Source organism: Candoia aspera, chromosome 6, assembly GCF_035149785.1.
Source record: "Candoia aspera isolate rCanAsp1 chromosome 6, rCanAsp1.hap2, whole genome shotgun sequence".
In the NCBI taxonomy this organism is placed as follows: domain Eukaryota; kingdom Metazoa; phylum Chordata; class Lepidosauria; order Squamata; family Boidae; genus Candoia; species Candoia aspera.
The window spans coordinates 4,009,118-4,020,381 of NC_086158.1; the positions used below are offsets into that span (position 1 = coordinate 4,009,118).

Below are 11,264 nucleotides of genomic sequence, written 5' to 3' on the forward strand. Positions count from 1 at the left end.
CTAACATGTTGAAATCCTAGTTATTTGTGGTCTCCTTATTCATGATGAGTAGCTTTAGCATTTTTTTAAATTAAATGTACCAATCAATGTTAACCTTGATCACGAGTATTTTTGGCGGCTTCGTGTATTGTGTGAACATAGCCCATGTGGTTGGTTGACACCTCAGTGAACTGTGAGGCCAGCAAGTGGGTTAATTCTGTAGCTAGTGCTGTGTGAACACCGGGTCCCAAATTCTGAGTGATCTGCAGTGGCAGCATCCTGGGAAACCCTGAATCGACACGCGTGGTTGCCACGTATCTTTCATGGACGCTGCTGTTTTTAAAAAATGGAAATATTTTGATCTCCACCTGTGCTCAGCAAAGAAGGTAAAACGCATGGAGGAGGCAGAATTAGTAGATGGGAGCCGAGGATGGGTTTTCAAATGCTTATCAGCAGCTACGGTCCCTGCAGTCAGGTATTCGTGGGAGGTGGGTCAGAAAAGTCAAGATGGTGACTACAACTGTGTGACTGAATCCCTGCCTGTTTTTTATGTGCATCATGCATGCCACGCACATGAAAAGGGGACAGGCATGCAGTTGTTGCCATCTTTGACTTTTTTTACCCTTTCGGACACCTGAAAGGAAGGGTCAGGGGGCGCGTAAGCTTGGTCTCTCCTGGCTGCCCTCCAAAAGATCTGCCCCACTGCAAAATTTGCTGCCCAGCATTTGGGAGCAGTTGTGCCATTTTTATTTTCTGCTGCTTGACCAAAACGTTGGATTGCTTGTACCTGTATAGATGGCTTGGCTGTCAGTGACCAAGCTTTGCATTGCTGGCGACAGCAGAGAGACTCAGGGCTGAACTGGGCTCCTGTTCCTTCCCTCCTCTTTCGGACTGATGCAGGGGAGGGTGCCAGAGAGACACCAGGGCCAAAGGCAGCTCAGCTTGGGCACAACGGGTGCCGGGTGCAGCCCTGGGCAGCCTCTGCCTGGGAGAAGAAAGGCAGAGGGATTCTGCCTGGCAGGGTTTACACTAACCCCTTCACCTGGCTCCCGAGTTCCCACTTTCTTAGTTTGCACAATAAAACTTACAGGACCCTCCCTCCACCATGGTGTCTTCCTGTCCTGGTAGATCTGGCAGGAGAGGCATGCTTTGGATCCCACCTGTAAGAGGGTGTCACCTGTCAGGACCCAGGAGGAGTGTCTTTTCTCCCATGGTGCCCACCCTCTGGAACATCTTCTTCCCAGGAGTCAGACTCGCTCCAACCCCGCTGGCCTTTCGCAGGGCACTAAAAACCTGGCTCTGCCATCAAGCCTGGGGCCCTGAGAGCATGAGTGAGCCCGCCTCGTGGCTTGTTTGAGTGTGTGAGAATCTTCTCAGCTATTCTTATGTCATTTCTGTTGTTTTTAATTGTGGCTGTTTTTGTTCTGTTTTAACTGTGAGCAGCCAGAGTCATGTATATGAGATGGGTGGCCTATACATTTGATTGACAGACAGACAGCTAGATGGTAGGTAGGTAGGTAGAGGGAGGATGGATGGATGACTTCGTTGACTGTAGCTCGATGGCTGAGGGTCATACACAGAGTGCCATCGCTGGCTTCCAGAATTTCCCCCCTGCCATTGTGGGATCTCCCATCCAAATCCTAGCCAGCTCTGACCTTGCCTACCTAGCTTTGAGATCAGCCCAGGGCAGGGGTTTCACCTGCTGTGATTTGTGCAATACATGGAATCACAAACTAACCACGCAGGCCGGATTTGCACCACTTTGGGGGAGAGATACCCGGGGGGAGGATACGTAAGGGCAGGATTTGCATCATCACCCCAATGCCATAATCTCAGTTTGCTGCAGAAGCCCATGCTAAGGTTAACACCAATCAAGTTAGCATGCAAGAATGCAGCCACCAGGTTTTTAACTGGTCTGGTTAAGCAGGTCAGAGAGGGGAAAGGGCCATGGAGATTTGTAATCCATCTTGGCATATAATCTGGGCTTCCTAACTACAAATGATTAGTTAGGAGGTAGGCAAGCAGGTGATCTCCCCAATATTTTTTACTTCTGCTCCCATGTGTCTCTGACAAAGCTTACCCAACAGAATCGTCTGGAGTTCTGGAACTGTCAAAAATGGCATGGAGTCCCACGTGGCCCACCTTGGATAAAGTGGCCTAGAGGAGCTTTTCTGCATTCAAGCGCATGGAAACCTTACGGTGAATCTTTTCTTTCCAATGCTTGGACCTCTGAAACGGTACCTGGGCCAGAACTTGATGGATTCCAAATTACCTAATCACGAACTTACGCCTTCCCATAACATGCGTTAGAAAGGTGCTTCTAGACTCCTGATGTTTTTCGTAAACCTATAGCAGTTGTTGCTGTAAGGTGTTTAGATGTTGAAGAAGAAGAAGAGCAAGATGCATGGTCCATTCGTAGCCATCAGCTCCCAAAGATACCGCTAGATGCTGAAAATAGAGGATGGCAGTGTTGTAATAGCCAGCTTTTGGCTTCTTCTGGAGTCAAATTCAGCAGAAGCATCGTGGGGAAAAAGCAAAAAAAAAAAAAAAGACCTCCAGACTGGTCAGTCTGATTGTTGGGACGTTTTGAAAAGCAGTTGTAATTTCAGCTAAAAATGACAGGCTGAGCATCCGGTCCTTTTTTACCACTCTGTAGATTGCGGGGATCTTGCCTACAAAGCGTTGCTCTATTTCTGCTAGCTAAAGTCTTTTCAAACCACCCGCTTCAATGTCTGAAAGGATGCAACTGATCAAAAAGAAAGACAGGTTGCAAATCATACATGGAATTTTTTTTTTCTTCCAGCTATTCAGGATGAGAGGGAAAAAAGTTACAATGCTCGACCCCTTTTCATTTAGTTACATAAATAAATTTTTTATAAATATCTCTTTATAAACAATATATAAATAGCTTTTACAACTTAAATACATTGATGCGTGACATGAATGTACAAACAGCAATTGTATGGCATACACAGCTGGTTTCCTCAGTCTCCAGAAATGGTCCTTTGTCGCGGGGAAGATGTGGGTGGGGTATTTGTGTGTGTGTGATATATATATCTATATATATCTATATATATGTGCATCTATGTATATATTGGATATGATAGGAAGATTTGGGGATGCAAAACTCAATCCAACGCAGCCCTGCCCCCCCCCCACTCAAAACGGCTGGTTCTGCTTCAAGTCCTCGTACCAACAGGATACAGGCCACTTGGCCCTTGGGGTCCTGCAAGCGTGACCCTGGATGACTGCAGGTGATGTCCAAAAATGTCCGTGGAATGGGGTGGAACTTTGAAGACCTGGAACGAAAGCAGCGAAATGGTCATAAGGAGCTTCCGACATCGCAAGAGGTGGCCCTTCACCTCTTCCTTCACTTTGCAGCTATTCCTGGCCAAATTACCCAAAACCTTGCGACAACCAGGGGGCTTATGCCACGTGGAAACCATCTCATAACACCGCATCAGTTTTTAAGACCTGGGGTGGGGGGAGCGACGCTGATGTGCTTCTAAGAGGCTGCCTTGTCAAATAGACTCAAAAGACTTGACTGCATCCAATACAGAGTTTTAATGTTGGCAAAGTTCACACGGCAGGCTTCTGCAGATCAGATAAAGGCCAGCACAACTCGAGACATGCAAAATGCTACCCTGGTTCATATTAAATGTGGCCAGGTTTTCTGTGCTCGTACTGTCCGAACCCAGACAATGGGTTAATTCAGTTACCAGCCTAAGCGTATTGTGTGAACACAGTTCATACATGACTAGGATTTGAAGCTACTTTACAGCATCTTACCCTAAGTATTAGCGACCTTTTTCAGGCCCCAAAGCAATCAGCATCTGTTTTCACCTAACACGCTTACATTTGATGCTGTTTTAATCCCTGAGTTTGGAAAATACAATGAAACATAAGCTAACAAGTTGGGTTGAGCTAACCCACTAATTTTTTTTTCTTTGAAAGCAAGATTAACCTTAACCAAGTTTAGCATGAAACTAAACTGCCCTGGTTTAACAGATTGTGCATTTTAACCACAGGAAAGGCACGGCCTTGTTGAAAATGCTCATCAACATACAGTAGATGAAGCGTATAAGAAATGTAGCTGCGGAGCCAGCCCAAACCGGGGTGGTGGTGGTGGTGGTGGTGTCAGAGCACCACGGATGCATTTTTCCTGAATGAGTGGTCCCCGCCCCTTTGCCCCCCATCCCGCCACTTCCTGCTCAGTCCCCAAGTGTCCCCCCCTCCCCCCCGTTTCCTAGTCATCTTGCTCCGGGCAGCAGGGAATGCGAAAGTGGCAAAGAACCAGTGAGGGCGGGGTGGGGGGAGGCCTGGGGAAGAATCAAAGCAGCCTTGTTTTGGCCAGCCGGCCCTGCAGGGGAGGAGGCCCAGTGGCTGCCTGGACACCTTTGTGTTGCCACACGGGGGTCTCCGCGAAGGGACGCTGCGTGGGTTTTTCGTGCACCCGGATGGGCATCTGTGCAAATGGCTTGGACAAGGATCAGGTTCCCAGGCGAGCGGATGGGTATTCTCCCTAGCAAAAATGCTCCTCTCAGAGACAGGAGCATGAACATTAAAGATGCAGGTATGGCAGGGCTGCGTTCATACAACCTGGCTACTGAAGCCACCTGCTTTCACAGCTCCCACAATCCACTGACCTGTGCAATGGCCTAATCGAGGAGGAGGAGGGCTTAGCCCATTGTGTGAATGCACTGGCTTGGTCTTTGCCTGAGACAGTTAAATATGTTGTGAGAACCCGGCCAAGAGGCCAACAAAAAGCAAGCCCCCACCCAGCCCAAGTTTGCCAACAAGTCAGCATGGACACGCTGAGCCTTTGCCAAGACAGGCTGGGCTTGCCTATTGGGGGAGGGCAATCCCAGCCTCTCTTGGTAAAATCTGGTGGGGGCACCTGCAGGGGTCAAAAAAGTCAAGATGGTGGCCACACCCATGCACTCGAAGCCCTACCCCTTTTTTACATGTGTTGTGCTCAGTTAAAAGAGCTACGGGTTACATTTACACAAATCTGACACCTGGTGAGCATGAAGCTCAGTTAATTATCGTTTGCAGCTTAATTCACTCTACAAGCCCAGCCTGTTTAGAGGTCAAGGCAGTGGGTGTCCTCCGAAAAAGGGCTAATTCCGTAGCCAGGTTACTGACCACATTAAGCTACAGATGCAAATCAAGGTTAACACTAACGAAGCTTTGCACGTTGTGCAAATGTAGCTGGTGGTTAAGAATGCCGTGTGAACCCAGCCACTCTATCAGGCTTCTGATAGCTTGTCTTTTTGATTTTTATTATTTTAAGTTGCTGAAGTGTGAAGAATAACAAGCGAAGAAACTAAACTCAAGAGTAACCTGCTTCCCCTCCCACCTCAATCATGGCAAGGCATACGTCCCTGGCTTGGTCTCCCATTCCCTACACACCTACACACACACACACACACACACACTGATATTTTCCTTAGTTCTGGACCAGCTGCAACATGTCCATCCATTGCATGGATGTTCCTGGCTCCTGAAAGCATTTGCCTAGCAAGATTGAGCACCCATACTATGGAGATTTCTGGCACCACCATAAATTTTACTTGTAGGGGTATGCGTGGTATGTGTGTGATGTCACACACGTTGTCATCATGCAAGTAAGGATGTTCTGATGAGCACAATGTCATTGGGATGTATTTTTGGACAAGTGTGGCTCTCTTGCCTAACACTGATTCATTGTTCGGGCTAGAACAGTGTTTCTCAACCTTGGCAGCTTTAAGACGCGTGGACTTCAACTCCCAGAATTCCCCAGCCATGGCTGGCTGGGGAATTCTGGAAGTTGAAGTCCACGCGTCTTAAAGCTGCCAAAGTTGAGAAACACTGGGCTAGAAGGATGTTAGTCCCCTGGTGAAAGTCTATCGCTTGAGTGTGATTCCAGATGCCCACTTCCCATGCTGATGCCATAGGAGCTGGGCAGGTGCCTGGCACCAACCTCCGTACTTGTGGGCATCTGCAATATCTACTTTTTGTATCACAGTTTGAGTAACATGTTCACGTTAATTTAAACATCTTACCAGACCTCAGTGGTGATGCACCGGCTAGGAGACGCAGCCCGGGAGCAATGCTGGGGGGAGAGTCTATTTGTAATTAGGTGGGAAAGCAGAGGCTCCAGTGTGCCAATGAGGATCTGAGCAGCCCTGCATGCCAATGGATTCACCCTCGAGAAGAGAGACTTCACCATTCTGAGCCTCACGGGGTAAGGAATGCTTTTGCTTTGCAGAACGGCCACTGCGATGACATTTACCACACCAGCAAGAGCGTGGCTAATTTTTCCATAGAGCCTCCTCCTTTTATCCACTTCAAAGAGGAATCAGGAATGCGCTCCCTAATCTTTTCAAAAGTTCCACTGACGTGGGGGGGGGAGTCCGATTCACACAGGAACCTGTGGCAGACAAACAGCTTTTCATGTGCAAGCTGTTGCTATGCAAAGCAATTTGCTGCAGGCATCAGTCTGGCTGGTGAGAGGCCCTAAACTTAGGACACTTCCACGCCACCCTGTTCTGCCCTGCAATTTCTCCAGAGTGGCAGAGGCCAGCGATCGCCTTCCCTGCTGCCAACCTGAACAAGCTGCTAACAGCCTATGCTGACCTTCCTTCCAGCTATCCGCACAGCATGTGATCCTTCCCCCTTTTTAAGTGTTCTGCTTTGCCAGGGATTTTCAAAAACAAGAGTAGAGGTAGTCCTCAAGTTACGACCACAATTGGGACCTAGTCCTCAAGTTATGACCACAATTGGGACCGGAACTTCCATTGCTAAGCGAGGCGGTTAAGTGAGTCACGCCTGGTTTTATGACTTTTTGCCATGGTCATTAAGCAAATCACCACAGTCATTAAGTGAATCATGTGGTTATTAATCAAATCTGGCCTCCCCCATTGACTTTGCTTGTTGGAAGCCAGCTGGGAAGGTCACAAATAGCAATCAAGTGATCCTGGGACACTGCAACCATTGTAAATACATACCAGTCGCCAAGTGCCTGAATTTTGATCACATGACCGCAGGGATGCTGCGACAGTGGCAAGTGTGAGAGAACTGGTCGTAAGTCACTTTTTTCAGTGCTGTCATAACTTTGAATAGCCGCTAAATGAATGGTCATAAGTTGAGGACTACCTATAGTGGCTAGGAGAGGGAGGAGCAAAGTTGCCAAGGCATTTACATTCTGCGGCATTTTAATAAGACTAATTAAGACCTACAACAGCAGAATCTCAGTGGGGAAGATGAAAGAAGCACCTGTCCAAAAGCTCTGCAGGGCTTCAGCATTGCTAAGAGAAAAAATACTGGGCCATTTGGAAGCCAGAAAGAAATTAACTCTGCTGTTAAATGCAGCAGCCCGAAATCACACAGGGGCCCAGCTCTGTGTTACAGGATGGAAAAACCACACGTAGGAGATTCCTTGGGAGGCGTATAGGTCCCTATTCAAAACCTAGGCCTTGCGGGATCTTTACTGGAGGTGAACCTACTGCAGGGTTTCCAAATCTGAAGCCTGCTCGATGTTCTGGACCACAATTCCCACCATGCACAATAGCCAGGGATCACGTTATCTGAGGGTGACGGGAACTGCAGCGCAACCCCTTTGGAGAGCATCGAGCTGGGAAGGCTGGCATGTGATAAGCCAGACGTTTTCATGCTGAGGACAATCCTCGGTTCTCTTCGTTTAGTTTTTCACACCGAACTGGGGCTTGAGCCATCTTCGCTATGCAGCAGATGTGCAAGAGGCTCTCACAAAGCCGTCTGTATATATTTATATATGTTTTGTTTTAATTAAAAACAAAAAAAAACTCTTCCGAGCCGGCTGTAGAAAGCTAACAAGGCAGACTATAATTATGCTCAATGCCTCATTTAGGCAGAAACAGGTGGCAGCCAAATTGGGGGGTTGTTTTTAGGAAAAAAAATGCACCTCCCCGTCCCACACTTGTGGTTTGTGCCAGTTTGGGATCCGAGACGTTGCTGAGAATGTGCCTTGGCCCCCAAATCCTGGCCCTTCCCCGGGTGGGGAGTCTTTCTCCTGGAGCCTTCCAGCACCAGAGAAACTCCACCAGCCTCCGTTCAGGAAGGATCTCCTTGGACCGGCTCCTCTGGAGGATCAGTGTCAGCACAAGATTGGCAGTGCTATTTTCTACCAAAGTTGAATGCACTGGAAGATAACTGCCCTTCTGGCTGCGCCAGCTGGCGACTCCCAGCATTGAACTCTAACACCTCTAAGGGAAATTTTCTATGTTAACATTGGTAGGATGAATTCAAGCGGACTGGCTTTGTCATTCAGCATCTGAAGAGGGGAAGGAAAACACCTGGCTTCAGATCGCACATTTGCTAACAATTTTGTAGGTGGCCCCAGAGAAGAGTCAGTTGTTAGCCCCTGAGGCTGCCACTCAGCAAACTGCAGAAGCAACAGGGCTAGTCCCGGTTATATAGCCTGGGTCAGTGTATCGTGTGAAACCAGCCACCCTGTCTCATCATTTCAGCTAATTCTAGGCAGAGTTTACATGGGGCGCTAAATCAGAATGCCTTCACACAACCAATTCAGCTCTGGAAGCAGGCTAATTTGGGTACCTCCCCAGCATTAATGCCTTTGAATTGATCCTCACCCTGTGTCATGCCAAAAGATTTTGTGGCTTGAAGCAAGAAAAAAAAAGGGAAAGTTAAAGCATTTACAACTGGCTACTCAGAATTTTTTATCAGCTCCAGATCTGAGGCTTACCTCCAATTAGGAATTGTGTGTGTGTGTGTGTGTGTGTGTGTACCTGCAAAGCCTTCTAGACCACTGTTTCTCAACGTTGGCGACTTTAAGATGTGTGGACTTCAACTCCCAGAATTCCCCAGCCAGCTCTAGAATTCTGGGAGCTGAAGTCCACATATCTTAAAGTCGCCAAGGTTGAGAAACACTGGTCTAGACCACCATTCCACAACCTAATGTCTTCCAGATGTGCAGGACTTCAACTCCCAGAATTCCCAACCAATTCAACAATTCCACTCTCAAGTGTTTGGGAAAACAGTTCTAGCTCAAAAACTATGAAGCCCATGATTTTGATATGCCAAGCTCCCTGTTCAAATCCTGACATCTACAGGGAAGGCTGGAAAATAGACTATTCTGAGCTGGATGGAATAAAGCATTCTTAAAGGCTGTCTTCCCAGGCTGTGTTCATATAATACACTTAAACCAGGTCTTAAAGACCTAACAGCTGCTTACCAACACACTTAGATTGGATTTCTTCCAGCTTTACAGTCTCATTTTGTGTAAACACAGAAAACGGATTCAGGAACCAGATCAGCCCATCCACCGAGTTCGGTTTGTCAACAGCCACCCCTGAGTTTTTCTGGTGCTTCCCCCATCACCCACCTCCCCTAATTTCTCTGCCCTGATGACAAGCAGGCCAACGTGCAAACGGAGTTCACTAGGACGGGATGGCCGTCGCTCCTAAAACTAACGTTCAACCTGAGACGTTTATTCACAGCACTCCTGCGAACCTCCTGCCCGGATCGCTTTTCTTGCCTCGCCCGCCGCCGCTCGACCCATTTGCCTAGCCTGAGCCACTGAGGCTCAGCGAGGCGCGCTGCCACTCACCGCCGCCAGGTGTCGCCCGCGGGCCGCCCTCGACGGCTCAGCAGCCCAGGCCGCTCATGGAGCCGATGCGGTCGAGCTTCAGGCCGAAGCAGCCCTTGGCCAGCCCCTTCTTCGCCAACCCCTTGAGTCGCCGCGATCCGCCACCGCCGCCGCCGCCGCCGCCGCCGCCGCCTGCATGGTGCTCGGGGTGCACCAACCGCCCCCAGGCGGCCCGCGACTGCTTGGTGTCGGTGCGCAGGTCCCGCATCAGCCGCGACGCCGTCGACGCTCCTTTGCTCTTCGTCTGCGGCGGCTGCTGCTGCGGCGTCGACGCGGAACTACTGCCCGCGCCCGCCTTCGAGCTGCTGCGCCCGCCGCCCGCCGCGGGGCCCGACGACGCCTCCAGCAGCTCCGCCAGCTCGCGCTTCAACGCCGTCGTGCCGCCTGGGGGGCCCTGGAAGGGAACAGCAGTGATGCAGCGGCGCGAGCCCCGGGAGCCGCCAGGACGGCACCCCGGCCGCGGACAAGGGAGGCCCCCTCCGCAAAGGCTGCGCTGCCGTCGCGGGGGTGGGTGAGGGAGAGCGTGGAGGAAAAGGCCGGCGGGGGGCAGAAATAGGGGTCCCCAGCCTCGCGCAGAGAGTGGGCAGGAAAGCAGAGAAGACGGGGCGGGCGGAGAGGGGGAAAGGGCCGGTGGGAGACGGACGGGGGTCCCGCCGCCCGTTCACGCTACCCACCAGTCCCTTCGCTCCATCCTGGCGCTCCCCGGACGGGCGACGCTGCAATGTCCACGTTAGATGGAGCTGAGAGGAGCCTAGTCAGCGGCCCTGAAGGGCGCCGGCGATGCGCGTCTCCCGCCTCCGCCCGGATCCGCAGGACGCGCTTCGCCCCGTCTCTCTTTTTCAGAGGCCGGGATTCCCCTCCGCGACCCCCTGCGCCGCCCCGGCCCCGACGCAGCGGTCGCCCAACCCGCGAGGCAGCGCACGGGCCCCCCGTCCCCGCCCGCGGCTTCCCACCCAGGCGGCTTCCGCTGGGGCTCCCCGGCAGGGGCCGGCGCAGTCCGCGTCTCCGTCGAGGACGGCCCGGGCGAGCAGGCGGAGCGCGTGGCGCGCAGGCAGCAGCCTCCGGCCGAGCCTCCCCCGCGCTCCCCGCGCAGCCCCGCGCGCCCGGCTCGCTCGCGGCTCACCTTGTGCGGTGGTGGCGGCGGCGGCGGCGCCGGCTTCCCGTCCAGCGCGAGTGCCAGCAGGGCCAGGAGCAGCCCGCCGGCCGCCAGGCGCGAGACGTACATCCCGGGCTGCGGGGGCGAGCGGGTGGGAGCGGGAGAAACCTCGACGGCGGGGGCGTCCGAGCCGAGCCGGGCGCGTTGCTGCAGGAGCGTCTCGCGGGCCGCGCTCGCCTGCCTGGCCAGATGCGCTCGCAACGCCGGCATCGCTCTCCGCGCCTTATAAGCAACCTGCCGGGTGACGCACGGGCGGCATCCTCCGCCCCAGCCGGGGGGGGGGAGGAGGAGGAGGGGGAACCGGGCAGCCGTCGCGATCCAGCGATCCCTCGCCCGCCACCCCCGCCCTCCTTCGCGCCTCGGGGGGCGGGATGGGTTCCGAGCGGGCGCGCCCTCCTCCACCCTGGCGCTCGCAGGGGTCTGGGCCCCCGCGCGGCCGGGAACCATTGGCGTGGCAGTCCGTCCACTGCTTGCCGAGCGCCTTGAGTTGAGGAAGGCCCG

General features: G+C 52.2%; 1 protein-coding gene across 1 annotated transcript; it reads right to left on the reverse strand.

The window, feature by feature from the left end:
• Positions 1-3,095: 3,095 nt before the first annotated feature.
• NPPC (natriuretic peptide C) lies at positions 3,096-10,988 on the reverse strand. The gene is made up of 3 exons (XM_063306303.1): positions 10,731-10,988; positions 9,569-10,001; positions 3,096-3,278 (listed from the first exon to the last, which is right to left on the reverse strand). The coding sequence occupies exons 1-2, from the start codon at positions 10,971-10,973 to the stop codon at positions 9,606-9,608; spliced, it is 639 nt and encodes a 212-aa protein (XP_063162373.1). The 5' UTR covers positions 10,974-10,988; the 3' UTR covers positions 3,096-3,278; positions 9,569-9,605.
• Positions 10,989-11,264: the final 276 nt, after the last annotated feature.